Source organism: Atta colombica, unplaced genomic scaffold, assembly GCF_001594045.1.
Source record: "Atta colombica isolate Treedump-2 unplaced genomic scaffold, Acol1.0 scaffold39, whole genome shotgun sequence".
NCBI lineage: Eukaryota > Metazoa > Arthropoda > Insecta > Hymenoptera > Formicidae > Atta > Atta colombica.
The window spans coordinates 731,641-755,015 of NW_017259498.1; the positions used below are offsets into that span (position 1 = coordinate 731,641).

General features: G+C 31.1%; 1 protein-coding gene across 1 annotated transcript in view; it reads left to right on the forward strand.

Moving 5' to 3' along the window:
* LOC108691097 (homeobox protein orthopedia-like) overlaps positions 1-23,375 on the forward strand; it is a 44,852-nt gene that overhangs the window by 7,909 nt on the left and 13,568 nt on the right. Inside the window, exon 3 of the mRNA XM_018198736.1 lies at positions 791-972. Coding sequence (XP_018054225.1) covers positions 791-972 — 182 coding nt within the window. The remainder of the gene's footprint in view (positions 1-790; positions 973-23,375) is intronic.

Sequence of the window (23,375 nt, forward strand, 5' to 3'; positions counted from 1 at the left end):
AAATTATTACTCCGGATTTGATATTAAATTGACCATGTCATTTTCACATGTCACGTTAACATTGAAGTTATATAAATAAAAAACTTAGAAACGAAAATGTTAATTAAAACGTGCATTAAATATAATTAGTTTAAAATTTAGTTATTGATTGATGTGCAGCACATGTTAAATTTAATAAGCGTAGTTATGAAATATCTTACCATTAGCTTGAATATAAATTTATTAATCTAAGATATTTAACAATTATTAAAATTAAAATAAAATTGATAACTGTCCATTAAATATCTTGATATTATTACAATATGATCTGTAAAGAATGAAAAACCTTATTGATATTATATTTGTTCTGATCGATTTTATTTTATACTTTTTTTATATAGAGGTTTTTTTATGTCGATTAATTTTGAATAAATAGAGTGTACACAACGTACATTTTATTTTCTATTTTTCAAAATGTAGAAGATATGTAGCAGAGAAAAATCTGGTTTTATCTTTTAACAGCCTTAGTCTTGTATATAAAGCATCCTGGAAGTTTGACGTAAACGTTTTATACATAACGAAAAATAAATTTAAAAACTATTTTTATTGAAATACATTTTATTTTTACAAGCAATTGAATTATTTTATTCTTCTTTTGACTTTTATTATTGTACTCTTTTGAGGAAATAATTGTTTTGAGAGTGCTTTATATTTATAGCCAAGGCTGTATCTTTTCGATTAACAAGTAGAATTAAAAGAAACCGGAGAAAATTCAATACTTTACTTATTTAACCATGGCTCTGTATTTTAGGTAGCGCGGCGGCGATCGGGCAAGGTGATGATAAACCTGCGAAGCAAAAGCGACATCGGACGCGTTTCACCCCGGCTCAGCTCAACGAGCTCGAAAGGTGTTTCGGCAAAACTCACTACCCGGATATTTTCTTGAGGGAGGAAATAGCACTAAGGATCGGTCTCACGGAAAGTCGCGTTCAGGTAGGTGTGGTCAAAATGTACACTGCCGATGGCACGAAATGATTAATTTCAACGTGTGCTAGAGAACTTATCGCGTGACTTCACATTATATCAGAATTGCGGGCTTTTGTTATACACGTTAAAATAGTTACAAATCAGCAAACTACGTTTGGACGCTTATTTAAATCGGTCATTGCATTAAAAAGAGGACATTGATCAAACTCTTTATAATTCGACTCACCGGAAATATTAATTATCTTTCATGCAAAAGTATTTCTAAGATTTGAAGATGACTCGAAAATGTAGCCAAAACAACATTAATTGATTTGAAAGTTTTAACGTATGTAATGCTATATATAATTGAAATCTTATCGCATTAAACTTCTTATTTGTTTTTGCGCATCAATGTACTTTCTGTGTACTTGACTCTTATATATGTGCCCTTATTAACTCATTTTATTATTAATTATCTTTTCCCCATCAGAAAATTAGATTGAATTTCTTGTAACATATGCGCTTTGTGCAACCGATTCATTTATATAAGTGTTTCTCAGTTATTGTAATGATTTATTATTATTATTATTGTTATCTATTACATAAAATATGGATTTTTGCATGAGCAAAATAATAATACGCCGAACATGTAAGACCTAAAGAAAACATAATTTTATAAAAATTTATAAATATAAAAAGATAATATCTCTGACTGTAAAAATTTGGTGACACAGATATAATATTTGAGGAACGTTAAAGATATTATAAATTGTACCATCGAGGTAACCTCGCGGCTATCCTCAGAAATGTATACTCAGATAGTACTGGAACTTTGGTAGAATCAATTGTGTCGGCCTATCTCGGCTTTTTGGATTAAAGTGAAACTTGGAGCAGTAGCTAAGCCCTCGCCCTGCGGGGTTCCGAATTTTGGTGGGTTTCACTTGGTTGCAAGGCGACCACGAAACTTTGCGGAAGCTCGCAAGTCCTATCTCTGGCATCAGGAATTCCGGGATCAAAGATCCAGAAATTTCAACCACGATTCCCTCAAAAGCTGTTCTCTTACGTATCAATCTATTAAAGTTTTTTCAATATAAAGACATAAAAGATGTAAGATGATGATTTGGAAGAAGACGCCATTTAAGCCTTTATTCTTAATGTCATATAACTTCTTAATATCATTGAATTCAGTTACGAAAAAATATTTATATTCTAGAGACCTTTTTTATTTATATAGATGAATGCTTTTAATATTTTGAAAAAAATTCATATATCATATCTTGAAAAAGTAACATATTGCTCTTATACATACGAATAAGATGCCATAAACAATTAAATGATATGATGCAATAAACTTGCAATAAACTTGTTTTACTCATATATTTGCAATTTTTATTCATTTAAACAGCATTTAATTAATTTAAAATAATTGAATTATATAAAGTATTCCAAATTTTAATTTATATAATTGTTTTAATGTTGATATTAATTAGGAAAGATCATGTTTCGTACTTATTGTTATCTTCCCTCAAGTGCACCAGGAAGATGTCATTATAACATTTATGCATATAAAACTATAACAAATTATATAACTTATACGAGTCATATGACTACTAAGAAATACTAATCAAAATCATATATTATTTGCTAGGTTTTACACTAAGCTGTATTTCGTCAAATCTTTTTCGATGTTGATGCACGAACATTTTCCGTTGATAATTGTGCAGTTTATTACATGCTTGCATAGTCAGAATATTCAACACGCGTTCTATGAAAAAGAAGCTATAAACAAAATACATTTTCCTCCTTGTGGTATTTCCTCTTGAGTCACCTTATAAGAAAGAACGATTTTGCTGAAACATCTAAAATGTTGCTGGATACAAATCTAAAAATAGTTTTATTAGAAATTCAAACTAATTGATAGAATATAAAAAATTTTTGTAATATTATTATTTTTTTAGATTCCTACATAATTATTTTGATAGTCCAACAAAATTATTTTTAGATCTGTTTCTCCAGCAAAATTGTAAATATTTTAGCAAAATCGTTCTTTCTGTGTATATATGGATTTATTATCAATTATCATAATTACAGTTTAAACTCATTATTGTCTAACATGTAATTCAGAGATAAGTTTTATTTTAGGAATAAAATTTTTAGAGGAATGATTTATAAGAGAGAATTAATTATACTTAATATGCAGAAGTGTAACGAATCAAAAATAGTGCATATTAACGATAAAAATTAAAAATAGACACATCAACAATAAATGTCGGATCAAATTAAAAAAGACACAGTAAATCGAGGCATCTTCGCATTATAATTTAACGAGTATGATGTGTTTTTGACAGCAAGAATACATTCGTGATTTCCGCGATTTATCTAAATACGAAACTGACGGAAATTTCAGAATTTATGAAACGAGAAGGCTTGAATTTTTCTGTCTTATTTATGTAAGAGTTTATCGACCTCTTCGTTCGATTGTTGGGCGCATTATTAGCGCGTATTTGATTAAAGATTTGAAAGGAAAGTTAGCGTACGATAATGTTCCCTTACTTCAAAAGGAATACAATTAAAAAAAACCGATTTTCATAGTATTATCATGAACGATTTAATAAACATTGCCCTATCGATTATTAAAAGTGAACTTAATTTTATAATCAAAATCGTGTCCACAATTTAAAAGGCTAAAAAACCATCAAGGTTGTCACAGAGCTTAAAAAAGTTTAAGTTTTTTATTTAAGTTAATGTTTTTTAAGAGTTATGAAATGAAAGTGATAAAAATGACATTTGGTCATGTTATTTTTTTGCTGATATTTGATTAGTTATTAATTTTCTATCAAATTGAAAAATAATTATTGTTTTTTCTGAAAAACTTTTTTTATTATTTTTGAAAACGGAGGATCATTATTTGCTTTAAAATGAAAAATTTTATTTATAATAATAAAACTCAGAACAATAAAGAGCAGTCACTAAAAGTGATGAAAATTAATAGAGAAACTTATAAATTAAGATTCCAATTTATGCTTGCAATCAGTATTGATATTATTTTGTTTGGTTAGAGGATCGAAAGGAAATGCATTACATTGAAACTAATTTTTAAATGTGGATAACATTCTTAAATATCAATTACTCTTAATTACTCTTAATTTTTGCATTTTGATGACAATTTTATACGTTAAATTAATTTAAAAACCACACAGTGCAGCTGGAAAATTATCTTTTCGATCGGATTTGACCAGCGCGATAGGGCAATTGTGACCTCCCCGCGGCTATCAGCTGACAGAACTTTTTTAAGTCTCCGGGGCACGTCTAGAAAAACGGAGTTAATAGAAATTCATGAAAATTTTATTCGCAACTTGGAGGCGTCAGTCAAGCTGGGCGTTGTGCTGCATACCAATCAGCCATGCTCCCTCTCGCGTGCGCGTATATAAATTCGCACATGCGATTGGCCGGATACGACGCGTATTCCCGTACTTGTTCTCTGTGTAACAAAATCTGTCTGCTGCAGGGCGGAAACAGTTATTTAGATATCATCGATTAAGAGTACTTTAAGGTTACTTTACAATCGAGATAATCTTAGTTATGTAAGAAAGAAAAGCTTCTGCAATCAGTTGAGATATATCTCGAAGTTCGCAGCGATTCGTGAACTTTAATTTGTGTCGCTTATAAGTTATTTTTCCACATGCTAATCTCATTCCGAGATATCGTTTTTTCAATATCCCTTATTCCATAATATATATTTTTAAAAAGTCGATATTTTTTTCTATTGCAATGTCTGCCTCTCGACTCGACGTAAATTTTATCATGTCACATGGAAAGAAAGATTTTGTTAAAGTCTAAATTTTTAGATAGATCGATTTGAAAATAATTTTATTAGACCATCAAAATAACTAGAGATACCCCCCAGTTGATTATTAGAATATCAAAACTTTTACCATATTGTTTATTATGTTTGAGCATTCTATTTATTATGAGCAATTATTAAAATAGTCCAACGGAAATATTTTTACAGCTGTATTTAGTTAAATTTTGGAATATCAGAAAAATCATTGTGTGGTCGAGAATTAGCGATATAGAACTTCTTTCTGTTCAGACTCGCGTGACATATTGACCTCAGCGCGCACTTTCCGATTGTTTAACGAATTAGTGATTTCAAAGTCACCCGTGGTACTCGGTGACTTCTTTATCTCGGACTCTATAGTGGCGCGTGTCCATTTCGCTGAAGCGGGAAACGTCAGGCGAGAGGAAATTAAAAAAAAAAAAGATGGAAAAGAAGAAAAAAGGAAGAGAGAAAGTAAAGGGAACGGGAGAGAAAACGGACCGGGATTCGTGGGTCTGTCGGGCGGCAGGCTGCCTAATTGAAAGAGGTTTTCTGTGGGCGAGGGTAGACATCAGCGTGAACGAAGCGTTTCCAAGGAAACCCGGCGGCGGGCACTCGTGTGGAGAGGGCCTTCGGCACCAATGGGGCTGCGAGGGAAAGGCGCCGGCGCTCAGCATCGCTATACTATCGAGCGTTGCTATCAAAGGTTTCTTGACTTGCCATGGCGGATTCATCGCATGTTTTAAGGACGGCCGAGTTATCCTTTTTTTGTTTTTATTTTCCCTTCCTTTTATCACTTCCGCTCTGCCCGCCGATTACATACCATGCCGATTATTTCGCAGTAATGAACTTGAATAGAAAAGATCTCAATGATGCGCAGCATCATCCCTTTACTGCAGCACGCGGCCACCTCATCTCACGTTCTGGGATACCTAAGTAACGGTGCGTTTCCCTTTAATTATTATATGAGTCTGCGTATGTTTAAAAATTCCAAAAGTATTCTGAGAGAAAAATATTCAATATTGTGATTATAATTGCACTAAAATATGGTTAATAGCTCCATTTTTATAATTATTACTACTACAATTTATAATTATTTTGAGTGAACAACGAGTTATAACGACAAATAGTTTTCTTTTCGTTTGGAAATTAATATAAATGCATATTGTATAATAACATTGCGAAATATGCTTTAATTTTTCTTATTAATAAAGCAAACGTCATTTAATATTTGAAAATGTTTTAAAATTTAAAAATGAATAAAGTTTATACTTGTTTATACTTGTTTAATATTATGAATATTCCACTCGTTACATTTCACTTGTTTATACTATAAATATGTTTTATAATTATTAGAGGAAAGTCCCCTATTATGAGATAGGCGTCTAATAGCGGCGTTTCTGCTAAACTAATAAACGCTATCTATTGGTTCCACCATGAATTTATTGCTCTTGGATTGAAAACTATTTAGTAGAAAATTCATTATTAGATCATGTCTGTAGTTATTGTAAAACAAGATTTTAAAATTTGGATATCTTCAACTTTTATTAAGATGAGCCTTTAAATCTTGTTTATTATTTAATAAATAAATATTTGACAATAAATTCTTCATGTAGTGATAGAGTAAGATTGTACTAATAGAAAAATATGGGATATGTTGAATATGAGAATTGTTTAATTACAGAACATAGATTTGATGATCGTAAAACCATAAGACGTGGAAATTGTAATATGAGATACTTAAGGTATTGTAATATGAAATAATAGACCATGCTCCTATGTCAGTGAAAATCGTTGCTAAAGTATAAATGTTATTGTACAATAATAAAAAAGACAACCGGAATGAACGTTGAATGCCTATTTCTGCGATGTTTGATTCCAACTACCTGAAGACAAGTTCTGGGTATAATCTATCTACTTATTTTTCACGCATGCTGAATGTGTTTGTTTGTATTTTAGAATTAATTTAACATTAAATAAAGTTTTTAATTGTAATACTGATATACTTTGCTATTACTCCGATTTCTCGGAGCATCTTATATTAGAAACACAATTTTTTTGACTTTGCGATTTACTCACTTTTTATATTTCTTTAATTTAAAAAAAAAAAGAAATTTGAATTAAATTTTATATAACACTATCTCAACTTATTAAGTTCCCTTCAAAATGATCTATTATTTTTTTAAATTCTGCCTATGAACTTCTAGCATTTACCAAAAATGAACTCGATATCTCATATATAATAGGGGCCTTTTCTCTATTACTTATAATAATTATATTTATAGTTCTATTAAAAATATAGAATTGAAAATGATGGTAAATAAATTATGGTAAAGTTAAATTATGGTAAAGTTAAATTATGGTAATTGCAACTTTTTTTTTTCATGTATGTCAAATTACAAATTGTTTAGGGATTAAAATATCTCGAACTATTTTTTAGATATGTACTACTAATTAATACTGACTTCTGTGCGAGATCGTTTTGTAATAAATATAGTTCGCGAAAAATTAAACATCGAGTGATTCAAATCAGAAGAAATTCTCTACGAACGGATTCCGTCCGTTTTTATAATCCTACATTGTATGCGATATAAATTATGACACTCTACATCTTATTCATTGATATTGCAAGCGTAAACAGCCTGTTATATAATCATTGCATTAATGGGTAGAAAATTGCTCGCTACAAATGTGTACATAATAACGTGGCAGTTCTCTCCTCCCTGTCCCTCTAATAACTGCGATAGTTACACAAGAATTGCTTCGCTCTTTCATTGATATTGCTTATCCAATCATTCTTTACACGTTTGCTTTCGTAAATTTTATTATAACAATTTTGTTAAATACATAGGCTTTCAAGCCTATGTATTTAACAAAATATATTTTTGACAAAGTATATTTTTGATATTGAATTTTTTTTTATTTAATTTATTCTTATTGGCTAAGTTTCATTTGTTTATAGTATTATATAAACAAAAGCAAAGATGTATAAACTTTTTTTGTGTTTTAAAATATCCAAATATTAGATGATTTGCTTTATTATTAAGAAAAATTGAAGCATATTTCGCAATGTTATTACACAAAATATGCGTTTATATTAATTTCCAAACGAAAAGAAAACTATTTGTCGTTATAACTCGTTGCACTCAAAATTCGATCGATACCACATGCGATAGAGATATTTCGAATGCAAACGGCACACACACACACACACACACACACATACGCGCGCGTGCGCGCGCACACACACACACACCTACTGCTGGTAGAGCGAACGGTCGCACGGAGAGATTAATCAGTCACCATTTTTCCGATCGAGCACAATGCGGCGGAACAATGGGAAGCATCTCTGATTAGCAACAAAATACTTGGGCTGGCGTAATGAAATATTACGGTTCATCGATTTGTAATTTATTATCGCACGAAGAGAGGCGTAATTGCTGCTCCATCTCTAATTCCCGTTAATGAACAACTATTAAATTGCATGGGTAACGCATCGTGAGAACTGCTGTACAAACAACAATTACTTCGAAGTGGCATTATGCAGCTATTCGAAATTATGTGTAACATTTAATTAACGTCTTAATGCAATTATTGTTGCGTTGCGAACTCGTTAGCGCGACGATATGTATTGTCCTAAGACGCGTATCGGCGATACGCACATTCCCGCGATAGCACCGCGAGATTTGATGTATGTGTATAGAATATAGAATATAGCGAATTACCAGGGATTTGCGCGTTTGTCCGAAATAAAATAATTAAGAGCCGCCGACTTTAGCGCTGAAAAATGCACGGATTTTTGGTGAGTGTTCGCTCCGCTTAATTAGTCATAATGGACATAATGAATTTTACATTAGACCGAGTTTTATCATTTTCGAATAAAAAAGGGTAATTCACGTACTCTCACATCCTCCTGGCGCGTTACCCGGTTTGTGAAGCGGTATCACTAAGCGCAACCAACTTCCTTCTTCGAAATAGTCTGCATCGAAATAGTCTTGTAATTCTTGCATTTGATGTGCGTGCGACAACTGTTTTTTAAAAGTGCGAAAAATAACTTATTAAAACCCTCTTGCGATTAATAATTTTTATTGGGCAAGAAATACAGGCAATACGATATTCTAACAATGTATAAAGTAATGTATAAAGTAATAGAATGATAATGTGGATATTCTGTTTTTTTTTAAGTAATTTTTTATATTTTTAGTTAGTCCTCAATTCAAAATCGCAAACGATCATTTATGAATCCTTTGTTGTTACACTTTCATAGAGTTTCATGGTTATCACACAGATCATAAATTCGCCGATTAATGCTGCCATTTTAAAACTATCTGTCGATACGAATAAAAAAAATATATATTTTTTTATAATATACTTATGAAATATATTTATAGAATGTCTCTTATTAATGACAACACTACGAATCAAATAACAATATGTTGAAAAAATTCTTGAAGAGTACAAATACACATAAGAAAAGTGAATTATAAGATAAAAAAATCAAACTTGTTTATTTTTTAACTTTTTAGTTTAAATTTTAGGGTGGTATTTCTAAAATGTACAGGGTGCGTCACCAAAATCCGGACAAATTTCAATTTAAATTTTCTGCTATATTGTGTCTCCACCAGAGGTTGTTGTTGGCGTCTGAGAAAGTCTGATACTTCTAGTAAACAATCATATTCTCAAAATGGCCGCGATGTTGAAACCAAGTGCGGAGTATAATCGAAGAGCCGCGATCGAAGCCTTCGCCTGGGCGCTCAGCAACAGAAATAATTCTTTATTTATTTCGATTCTTTGGATAGAGATCAACCGTTTATGATGTTGTGGCTTTAGAACAATCTAACGGAAAGTTCTAGTATACCGAGGAAGAATCACTCGAAAGAATGCACCGCGAAGACCCCCGCAGTCATTGAAAGGACTCAAGCGCTGATTTCGGATGATCCAGGGCAATCGTTGCGAAAATTAGTATCGATTGTTGGTGTAGCGAGCCAATAATGCGTCAAATCGCCGAGGAGGACCTTCGAATGCAATACAAATCGTACACATTAAAGATACGAGATGCTCTCTGAGGCTGCCAGGACAATCCGAGTTGCTCGCCTCGGCTTCCATTCTGGCTTCCCAATAGCTCAGATTTAAGTTCCTTGGACTATTACGTATGGAGTGTAGTTGAAAGGGTCATAAACAAGTCTCGGCATCCCAATGTGACGTCACTAAGGACTGCTATTGAGGCAGCATTCGTCGGCATACGATAGCGCTACATTACAGCGTGTGTGCGAACGCTTCAGACCGAGACTAGAGGCCGTCATTCAAGCTAATGAGGGATATATCAAATAATTGTGCTCTACAGGAATCCTCCAAGTGTTATGTAAAAAGATTTTTGTAATATTTAATTTTTCATTAAAAACATTTGGTTTAAAGAAATTGTTTGATTTGTTCGGATTTTAGTGACGCACCCTGTAGTACTTTCAGATAAAAATATGTAACTAATGCGCGTTAAAAAAAAATTTTTTTTTCGACATGTGAAGAAGTATTATTTTCTCTTCAAACAGCTGCCACACACCGTGTGTACACGTTTTTGAATAGTGTCTCAACTGACAAAGGAAACTTCAAATTTCTGATTGATATCACATAAAATTCGATTACGGCATAAAATTATTCCGGTCCGAAATTCGGATTACATTTTAACTGTAGTGACAATGAATGATTAACTGTTAGATATCAAAAGAGCAATGGTAATCCAATCCCTCGAGTTAAGTAACATTTTGTTACTTTTAACTTCTATATATATGTCAAAATGTAAGTCAATCTATTTCTGTAGTTAGTTCCAAAATAAACAACGTTCATGTTAACGAATGCACTTAGTAAATAATAAACTAAATTTGAATCAAATTTGATACATTTTCTTAAATTAAATTGTTTAACTCTACTGTTTTAGTTAAAATAATGACGTATATTGAGTAGGAACAACGGCGATCTATAGAGATAAAAATAACTTATTGGATATAATTTGACGTAATTTGACATTATATAAATTTATTTAACATTGCTCAATAAAAAATACACTTGAAATGATTAATGCCTGTTTCTACTAATGTAGATTAACTTTAATCTCGATTCAATTTATTCTTTACATTTTTTTCGTTATAAGAATTTAGAAAAAGATGAAGAGTAAATTAAACAGAGATTAAAATTAATTTACATTGGAAACAGTTTGCAAAGTGCGAAAAATTGTTTAAATAAAAACAGACACTATGATGAGACACTATCAGTGTAATCTAAATGTTATGTAGCTTTTTCCTTCCAAATTTTCAAAATTTGGATTCTTCCAGCTTTTCCAGATTTGAATTCATCGATAGAAAATTCTGAATATATTAAGATATTATCAGATTTAGAAGTTTCTTTTTCTGACTACGTTTTTCTAATATCTTTTAATAAAATTATTCACGAAAATTTGCACCAATTGAAAATCTATAAGCTCGCGGTTTAAGATATCAGTTTCCCATGATAGAGCCTTACTGTAATCGAAGCAAGAAAAAAGTATAAGATATTGATGGAAATCAACGAAAAGCTATTTTCTTTGCAGATCTCTCTTCTCATCCTCTCGCAATAATATTTAGAATATTATTTCTCAATGGAAGCGTCGTTTAATGATTATGTATTATTTCGCGCGGTGTTAAAATGCGAAATAATATGGGTCTGCCGCAGGCTCCGTCGCTCTCGCAGTGGGAATTCACGATTGACGCACGGGGTCAACGGCTTTTTTTCATGCGATGTGCACGGTTTTAGAACGCGCGAGCGGCATTATTCCTTACCGTCAATCATATCCCGAATATTAATTCGCTGTGCTCGATGCTCCAAATAAAGTCCAATCATTTGAGAGACCGCAATGAGAGAAAGAGAGAGAGAGAGAAAAGAAAAGAGAATTTGAGACGAAAAGCTTTTTTCAACCGGACATTTATTACTAAGCCGACAGTTTATTTCGGGCGGCGTATCGGCACTTTACGGTTTTAATTACCCGTATTTTAATCCGCCCAGGAGACATTTTCTGTTTCGAGAGAGCGGTGCTGAATAGAATGAGCTTTATTAGACTGCACATGGTCGATTTAAATTTAATCATAATGAAGAGGCGATTAAAATTGCAATCGTCCACGGAATAGAACCCATAGCGCCAGGTAGTTAACGTCTGCTAACAGGCATTTAACTTAACTGCCTCAGGTAACTGCTCGTTTCTAGGCTGAAGGGTCCTTTCGATTGCCACTGTCGGAAATTTTATGGGACACGACCTTTCGTCGATGAGCGCGAACTTTCGGGGCCGCAAAAAAGAACAACTACCTAGTCTCGCGCGTGATCGTTTCATGGATTACCGTAATCGTGTTACCACTGATCCGACAAACTTCTTTCGATTGTTTGAGTTCCGGAATCGCAATGTGAAATCATTAATGTGAAAATGGCTAGTATCTCTCGAAACATTTTTTCGATAATGCCGTTTTATTTATAAAAATCAAAATTAGGTGGAATAAAAATATTTTCGCGATTCTCCTATATGCCATATGAGAATACTTTAGCAAAACCTCATCTATCTCGAGTGTAGTATTGGATATTTATTGAATATATGATATTTGTTGAATTAATCAGTAATTAAAAAATGATCATATAAGAGCAATATGAATTTCACACTTGTTTATATTAGATTATAATTAAGAGACACAAATAATGTATTGCTATTGTACAACACTGATAAAGTATACGGCATTGAAGGCAAATTAAGAGTTAGAGAATAAAGTAGTACAGTCACACACACCAAAGATAAGGCATCAACAAAACTATTGCTTTCAGGATTGCCTATCTGCAATTTAGCATATTTATTATCTGGAAAAACCTATTAGGAGAATTCCTTTTTACTCTTAAAAATCATAGATTGAAATTTTAGATGAAATTTTATTGATATTTAGAAAAATTTTTGGAATTTTAGATTTAAATTCTTTTAGATTTAGATTTAAATTGTTTTGTCTTACTTCCATTTCAATTTATCTCAAAGTGATATTAAGTAATTTGTTAATCTCTTACCTAGATTCTTGAACAAAAATATTTCAAAAATCTAGGAATTTTTTAGGAAATTTTTACAAGATTTAAGTGAATACAAGAAAATATTTACAATAAATATTTCCGCACACGTAGACACTGCGAGAAAAAATTTCTATGTTTGTGATTACAATTATATGTTACTGCAATTGTGGTTTTACTGCTGCTATAATATTAATAATAATATTAATAATAATTATATGTATAATTTTCAATAAATATACATTAGCGATTGAAAATGACTATAATTATAGCTATTGATATTATTATTTTATATGATTGTCTCAAAAATAATTATAAAATATAATAATTAAAATCATTTTTATGCTGGTAATAATAACTGTAATTATAGTCACTTTTGGTTGCAAACTATGTATGTTTGTTAATAGAACTATACATATGGTTATTATTACTAATATTATTGTAGTAATAATCATAATTATTTATCATCACGATATGTAATTACAGTCACAAGTACCAAAAATGTTTTTCTCAATGCAATGCACGCACATGTGAGATTGTAATTAATTTTGTATGAATAAGATTAGGTTATAATTAAGGAATAAATCAGGGGGATATGATAAATCACAGTAACTGTGAGACATAGTCTTTTGGAGGAGTCAATGGCTAAGCGCGTGACTTTTCTCGCCTCGATATATCGCGAGTTCCAGAAGTCACATATGCCACGAGAGAGATGGTAGCTCGTCCACGGTAGCGGGTGCCAGAGTATTGCTTTCAAAGTATCCCCCGGGAACCGGATGAATGGCGATGTCATTCGACCGTCCTTTGGGATAAGCAAGTGACTGCAGCGAGGATAAATGTAGTTCGTTATTGTCTTGCCCCGAGAAATGGGAAATGGTTTCGCGTTGCTCGTGTCGGAGAACTTACCGCGGCTTTTTCCAACTTAAAAGTGACGTTTCCATATTCGTGAGTTTTATAATTACGACAGATATTAATTTTTCAATCTAATTTTTATTATTATACAATTGCTGAATGACGATTAATTTATGATTATATACAAGTCAACGCGAAGTCTTCGTCTATTTATTGCATTTAAACGTTATGATTCAAAGGGAGAAGTTTCAATGAGTTGAATATCCCCGGAGTCGACAGCTCGCGACTGGAAAAGTGTTCCTTTGAAAATGTTAATTATTTATTAGGATGGACCGTCCTTGTCACATCGCGCTTGTCATTATCGATAAGCTTTTATGAACGAGAAATTACGAGCCGGGGAATATATCCGATTCGAGCAATATCGTCCCGCAAAGAGTCAATAATTCCGCCGGTCGACTGTGCGCAAAGGAAACGCGAGTCCGAGGACGTTTATTGCAAAATCAATACCTTTAACGCGAAGTTACGGTATCGCGCGTGCGGTATCGAAAGTCGAATATGATCGAGATGCGATATTGAGCTATAAAATTTCCGAGCGATAAATTATCGCCGGTTCACATTGCGGACGGATACACATTTGGCGTACGGCCGGACATGTGTACGCGGCAATCGAGTGTTTTACGACGATGCATCAAGTTACTATACTACGAATCACTCTCGAGCATGAACGAGCGTTAAATCATCGTCACGTTGTCGCATGCACAGAGTTGGGCATCTTCTTCTAACATCTCTCATAAATAGTCTTTAATCTTTCTTTCTTACTTCCATAGGGATTGCAGTAGATTGCACACCGCGTCGAAAATTCTCGCAATAGATTAAATAGACCATATTTTATGTACAGGATATAAAATAAATCTAAATAAATCTAAACAATAAGAAATAGAAATGGATCAATATATGACGAGTAAAAGAAAAGAATTTTATTCCATTGAAACGAATCTTGCAATTAGTATATATTGTAGATACTTAACTCTGCCATTCTACGCGGTTTGTCACATATCTATCACAATATCATAGACATCTGCGATATAAAAATATTGCATAAAAATGAACATATTGTAACAATTTTTTTGTTTTTGTTTTTTTTTTCAATTGAAACGTCACATATTAAAAGATATAATGATAATAACTAACAAGCAAGTGTACATATCTTTATTATAATAAAAAGTTATAGCATTATAGCAAAATAAAAGAAATCTTGGATATGTCATATTAAGGCTGTAATTCACGCTCACAATGCTCTTTGAATTATTTCGTTCTTGTTATTTATCAAATGTTAAACAAGAACAAATGATGCTCATGAGTGTTATGAGCGTGAATCGGACCGCAGCCTAGAAATGGCATCGAAGGGTTAATAATAATTAAAATGAATTTATACAAAAATTTATAATTTTAATACAAATAAGGGAAAGAGCTTTATTAAAATTGCTTTATTAAATTTGCCTTGTTTAAAATGAGTCTTTTGTATATAAAATTTACACAGAAATATTATTAACTCTTCTATGCCACTTCTAGGCTGCGGTCCGATTCACGCTCATAACACTTATGAGCATCATTTGTTCTAATTATTAGTGATTTTTTTATTTTACGCAAAAAAAGTAATTATATATTGATATCGTTAGAATGACAGTGTTACGAGAAAGTTGTTTGTATTACATGATCTTATTTCACGATACCTCTGTGTTTTTCGAAGTATCTCAAGGAAAGGTTTCGAAATGAAATGTAAAAATTTTGTTTGTTGTTTTTTTTTTATCTCATTATTAGCATTTTAAAATTTTGAAACAATTTATGATAATATTTGTAAAAGTCGCAATGATATATCGATTCGCTTTTCCTTGTATGAAATGGAACTTCGGAAAGCGATGAAAAAGCGTAAAACGCGTGCGCGACTCTCGCTTCGCCACCGCCGCTTCGGCCCGCTTCTGCGTCGCGCTGCGAAGATCCAGCGCCTCTGCTATGCAGTGGTCTATGCATTTTAAGGGAGGGGTGATTTTTAATGCCGTATAAATATGCATAGGCCGCGATATTAGCTCTTACGTGTCGCCGCCCGAAAAATATCGCGTATAGGGTACGGCACGAAACGCGTTACACGCATACGGATGCGCGCGTATGTAACAAGGTCGGGGAGAAAAGCATCCCCGTGTAGACGTGCGAGGTAACAGGTCCGCGGAAGGGCATTAGGGTTCTCGATGGATAAATTGTGTCGCCGCGATGACCCGAGGGAGCATCATCTAACGCCCATTTTGTTATGACGTCTGCAATACTGAATAATTTCGAAGCGAAAATCTATAGGTTCATCCGATTAATGAAAGAATTGATTGTGAGGATTTTTAATGTACATATATACTTGAATTGTAAGAAATTGTAATTCTATGAGAATTAAAAAAATTAAATAATGGTATAGTTTAATATAGAAGAATTCACACTATCGAGAGTGTAATATACAATAAATATATTAATGAGAGTGTAATATATAATAAAATATATTAATAATAATAATAATATCATTTGTAATATTATAGGTACATTTTTCGTAAATGTATGGTGCCATATAAACTTTTGCGAGCAAGTTTATTCCAACAAGTAAATCCAGTTCCACGAGCAATTCGAGCTAATTTGACGACATGTATCGTAAGCCGACGATATTGCGCCCGTGAAATAATAATAAAGTATAAATGGATCAAGTTTATGGTCGAGATGCATGTGAGAGTACCGAGTATGCATTTTATCGTCGTGTTTCGCGTCAAACCCTTTATGAGATTATGTGCTCTAGAGAAAACTGCTTACGTTTCTCTTCTTGCCATGATAAATTTTTGGAATCTTCCATTAAACTTGCGCCATTTATTATTTCTCATATTTGTGCTAATGAAATAATTATTTTCTCAGTAATAACATTCGAAATGTAAAACAGTACTGTTGTTTTTATAATTTTCGCATATTTAGAAAGTTTTGTATAAAGATAACACGGAGAGAAATAAATTTTAATTAATTTTTGTTTTTCAACAAGTAATGGATGTTTGTAAAATTTTTATACTGGAAAAGAGGGATATAATTTTCCAAAAATTCCATTACCCTTTAATTTCTAGAATTTCCATTTTGAATTCCTTATATAATAATGCAAATTTGTAATACATGTATATATTTATAATATATGTATAGCCGTATGAAATATATATTATAAAAAATTCAAATATCTTTTACAATATGTGAAATGTAATGATATAAAGCTATGTTTATATTTAATTTTAAGTAAATTTAATTTTAAGTAAATTAAGATAATAAAGTTTATTAGCAATATTTAAGGTAAAAAATGACTCATTTATATAAAATTTTTAGTATCTATATATGATAATTCTTATGCATTTTACTTTATAAAGTAAAAGAAAAAGTAAATTATTTAAATTTGAAGAGATTTTCAAATGTAAGGTCCTTCTCTCTAAATTCATTACAATGGAATTTCACTCTACAAAGAATGAAAATTAAGTCAATCTTGGAAAAGAGCGATTCAATTTTCAATCTTTAAGAGTGACACATTTTACTCTTTAGAGTGAGATTTACTCTAAAAGTTTTAAAAAGTTGATTTCTTAAAATTTGTAGATGATAGAACCTTTTTAAACAACTAAAAATACATAAGAATCATCATTAAGAAACAGAAATCTTATCACTAAATCGGTGTCATTAATGTGTTCGTATTGTTCGAAATAACAATGTGTAATATATTCATGTGCAATATTCATATTACATAGACGTGTCGTAATAATATATCAAAATAATCGATTTTTAATTCCACGTTAAAAGTCAGGTGATTCACTAATGGCACAGCGAAAATCTCTCTTCTGATGGCGCAATGCAACATGAAACAGTGGGCGGTCCGGGTAATGCGTCTTGCTACCCTCAGACTCCGTCTCCCGACCACCGTCATCAATCAGGGTCACATCCTGCAAACACAACTTATGTAGTATTTATTTTCATTAAATTTATCACCACCTGGTCCATCCAGCGCACGTTCTTTCGTTGACTCATGAAAACATGTTAATTATAAAAAGATTTCTCTTGAACTATAAATAAGGCTAAGGAATATAAAATAGAATAGTTGCGATAAAGTGCATTGATGCTTTCATCAATAATATTGTGGAGATGAAATATTTAAATGTATAGAAAATGCAATAAAAATTTATTATTAGCGATCGGAAACAATTTCACAAAATTTATAATAATTTTAATTTATAAAAGCGCTTATAAAAAAATTTTAATGTTTTTTCTCTTATTAAAAGACCTTAATATTTTTTTATTTATCTTTTATCGATCTTATATTTCAAACATTTTTCTATCAAATTCTTTTTTTCTTCTTTTTGATCTATGCAAAAATAATAATGCAATCGATCATGCTTATTGAAAAAAATTGATACCAATGATAATTTAATTATAAAATTTACGCAATATATTAGATACTAAAATTCGCTTTGAATAATCTTCTTCGCTTAAATTTGATATTTAGTTAATTAAATATTTAATATGCGATAATGTAGATTTATCGAATTAAAGGCTATTACCTTGTTGTACAAAATATTAATTCGTTACAAAATATTAATCCTGTAAATCGACTATTTGAGACAGTGAATCAAGATTTCATCGCGAAAAGCTTCTCCCATCCCGAGCGGAATCACGAAAGAGAAACGTTATCTCGTTTCGTGGCGATTCGAAGCGTTTTTCCGCGAAGTGAGTCGAACTATTCTTCAATGGCGTGCTGAAAGCTACTTCTATATATCTTGTGGCCTCGGGCAGATCCCGCCGCTTGCCTTGATGGCAAGCTCAATTTATATCAGCGCCTGCTGAAACCCCCTTTACGAGGTCTCGCCACCTCTTCCCCACCCCCCTAAACCTCACCCTAACCTCAAACCACCCTTGCCTGGCCAATGCTCGCTTCTTGCCACCTTTCTTGCCTCCCCTTGAAGACTTCGAGGGTTTTTCCAGAGTTAAACTAAGCCATTCGCGATCGACGGAAAGAAATAGAAAAGGTCGCTTCTTGAAAATCGCGATCTTTACCATCTGCTATGATCTTTTGTCGTTGTGGAAATGTTTTTGGGAAGTTATATTTTTTTTGATTTGATAAAACTATAGTCCCAGCTGAGGTGAATGAAATATTTTTAAGTCCCGTTTTTTAATGAAATATATTTTATACACACACACACACACACACACACACACACCCACGTGTGTATATAGTTGTGAATTAATTATTATTTTAAAGATATTAAATAAAAATATAATTAATTACAGTCTCTTATGAGTAAAATTAAACACATCATTAACGGGATGATGATACAAATTTATTTATATTATTGACAAAAATTTGTATCTTGTTTCTGTAAAATTTTGTAACTATTGGAAATCTACGATTTGATAATGTATTATCGTTATTGAAATATCGATTGTGAGTACTACCATTACATCACAAATACGCGTTCAACGATGGAAAATAAATCATTTAACGAACGGAATTACTTGATTCTGAAATTAATGAACAGCAAATTATAAATGTAAATAGTCTGTCATGTAAATTTTGCATAAGCCTCTCGTGTAAAAATGTCGGCGAGTAAATTTATGGCGATTTTTATCATGCAGAAGAGAAAATGTGCACTAAATATAAATAAGCGTATCACATTGTCTCTAAATACAGGTTTTAAAATATTAAGATATTTTTATTAATAGAATTTATAACTATAAGAATATATAGAACGTATTTTATATAAAATTTGTATTAATAAATTAACATAAATGACACAAATAAATAAAAATTGTAACTTAATAAGAGAAAAATCTTTCTTTAATAGAAAGGTAAATGATTTACTTTTTAAAGTTTTTATTATTAATTAATTTGATTTATTTTACTTTTAATTTATTTTCAAAATCACTAAGAAACTGTTTTTAGTTTATTATTTTAAACATTAAAAATTTATGAAGAGAATGCAGATTTTATGAAGAAAAATGTTTAGCTGTCATATGTTTTTGTGGCACTACTGAAATATATGTATGTCTGAATTTTTACCAAAACCGTATTTCGCAATACAACTCGTACAACTCGAAATCCGCCCGCGATCTCGAACAGTCGGATTACTAGAAGAGTCGATGTCGATTTTATGAAACTAGCAATGTCCGTATCCACCCTCATCCTGATCCCAGGTGTTTCCTGGGAACAGCTGCCATGGCGCACGCGCCCCCGCGCCAACGAAGCAGTGATTGATCAATTTTTAAAAAGCAATGTTCCTAATTGACCCGCCGCGCCGGTTCGCTCTTCGCCAGAGCGCTTATATCTTATGAAAAGGCATCAGTCAGAGCATCTTAGTCATCGAAAGGTGTGTTCAACTACAATTCATGCCAGTTGTTCCTTTTCGAATACCCTTCTCTGATTTACTCGCTCACAATAAAGCACCTATTGGTTATCGTTCATCAATCGAATATCATTCATTAATACATGTTTGATAAGACATTTAAATACATATAATAATATATATCGCTCATCTGCTACAACAATGCAAATAAAAAAATTAAGTTTTCTAGAAAATGAATTTGAATGTTTTTATTCATTAAAATGTTGCACTAAATTAACTTCAATTTTGATGCAATGTTGATGTATTAACTGATTGTAGAAGAATAAAAGTATGTAATTTTTAAGTATGTTTTTTTCTTTTTATTTTTATCTCTACTATTCTTTTCTGTAACTAAAAGAATCACAATTTTTAAGATATGTCATTATTGTAACAAATAAATATATTCCTTAGAATAAAATGTTTTAATATATTGATATGTTTGTGAAATATTGTCGAGATCGAAACTTTGATAAATTTTTTTGTAAAATCGTTCAGCTCAGTTATTTAACAGCAACAAAAATGGATAGTATGTAATAGCTAAATATTTTGTCTCCTTCTCTCTTTAAATGTTTAATGTTAAAGATAAAAACTGCAAGAAAAATTTCTTGATTAAAAATCAATGTTTATCTTTTTTTATTAAAATACAATTTTTACATAAAGAACAAACTATTTTATGCTGAAATAAATTTCCAATTATTTAATCTATCAGGTCTTTTAATTATTGAAGATTACAGACTTTAAGAACAACAAAGAAATAAGTTCAAAAAGTTCTAATAAGTATAGATTCAAAAACGATTGCAAAGATTTATTGATCTTTGTTTACAAATTTCGAGCTGATTTTTAAGTAAATTTCTGAGGAGTAACTTAGTATGAGATTACACTTCGTCCAAAACAGTGAGTTTGTCAGATTTGATCGAAATTATGTCTGTTTATTCTAATTCCGATGTTTTATTATTTAAAAGACTAAGAAATATTTTAGTAATCATTCGTTTTCGGATCTATGTGTATTAGAATTTTTGATATATCTTTTATTGTTCTTAAAATCTTTTTTGGAAACACCTTGTATATTACATAAAAGTCTTACTAATGAAGCTCATAATAATATTTGTTGTCACATATAATAAAAAAAAATATTATATTTAAAACTAATATTTTTTTATATTGATTCATTTTGCATTATTTGTTATGCGGAATTATTATTTCATGATATTTTAATACTTTAGAAGAATTAATAACTCATCATTCCTTAATAAACATACGAAATTATATTTGTGAAATTGATATTACATTTTGTGTGTGTGTGTGTGTGTGTGTGTGTGTGTGTGTGTGTGTGTATTAATATTAAATTCTTTAATAATGCATCATGACATAATTAATATTTAAAAAACTAAAACTAAAAACGATTGCATTTCTGATAGAACTAAATTTTAAGCTTGATTAATGGCATTATGAAGTGAATTCAACATATCTTTATACTGTTTCAATCACATTGATTAAGAGTTTTAGTATATAAAGTACTGGAGCTGTCGATTTCGTTCGAATTCCAAAAGGAATTGTTACGTATTTTAAAGCATGGACATTAGATTGATTACAATTATGAAGGTTAATGCATTCCATGTATTTTTAGCTGTCATTACTCTTCATCATTAAGAACGATTATTTCTGTTGACTCTATTATTCGAAATTTTATAGAACAAAATCTTTCTTTATATTTTCTATATATATGCATTCGATGTATCAAAATTGCTTTAATTTATCTAACGATATTACTACGATATTAAACATGTAAATTTATTGTAAATGTAAATTCGAAATTTTGCGTGCTTGTTTGCATGCTATGATGTTTCCAATATCGTTCTCTAATGTGAATCTTTGGTTCAGCTATACGTACAAAGAATTCATCGGTTGCACGGCTTTTCGATATCGGACACGCTCATCGAAAGCACTCGTTCGTGCGTTGTTATTTCGTAACAGAAGTCATTAGCATCCGCCAGTGTTAATTAACGGAAGTTCTGCCATATGTGTATAGGCTTGATGCACCTGTGCGCGAGATAGAGGGTGTACGTGATAATGCGCGATTTGCACGTAGGTAGTCTCTCTGCTTTTTTCCTCTTCTGTGTGGACCATATCGGCGTATAACGGTGGATTATCCACGGGCTTTTAGTCGCGGTTTCATCGTAATTCTACCGTGAAATTGACGTGTCAGGAGACGATTCATCGACGCAAAGACGACGTGGTTCCGGAAAAGACTGGCTAAAAGCTTGCACATCATGTTGCTTTAAATTAAAATAATAATAGAGGTATATAATTGATAGATGAAAATTATATATTTTGTACAAATTAGAAAAATTGAAAACCTGAATTTTGTAAAAATTGAACAATTTTGAAGCCATAGAAAATTTATTGTATCAAAAACATGAAAAATTGAAGATATCTTTAACATTTATATATATAATATCATTGATGTTTGTATTATTTGATGCTCTGTTAATATATAGATTGATTCTGTTAAAAAAAATCTTACACACACACACACACACACACACACACACACACACACACACACACAAAATACAATATCTCATAATATTTTCAATTCTAAATTCTTTTTTAAAAATTCTATTTTAAATTTATCAAGATTTCTGAAAGAATACCTTAAGTTTTTATAAGTGTTTATAAAAAATTGTAGACTGAGAAATCTTAATCCTTAAATACCTGACTTTTCCTTTTTTTAATGTTTTCCCATTATTAATAACTTCTTTATTAATAAAGAACTTACATCTATTTGATACCATTATGTTCCTTAATATTTACTTTGATTAAAAAAAAATTGATTATAATATGTTTATTTTTTTGTGAAAGGTATAAGTAATTGAATTGGATTGGATATGCTGTATTCAAATGTATTGTTGGATATCAAAGGAGCAACAGTAACTCATATTCTTAAGTTAAATATCATTTTGTTATTTTTAACTTTCATATATATATATAAAAATGTAATAAAATCCATTTCTTCTGTTAGTTTCAAAATAAACCATCCATATTATCAATACATCCGTATGTTTAATAAATAATAAAGAATTAAATTACTTTATTATATAAAACATTTTCTTTAGTTAAATTATTTAACTCTCTTGTTTAATGACATACTGAGTAAGAACAGTGACCTATAGAAATGATTAAAAATAATTCAAAAAATATGAAAAATACACATTAAAATCAAATGAAGATATATCTATTGTTAAATTTATATCAATAATTTGAATTTA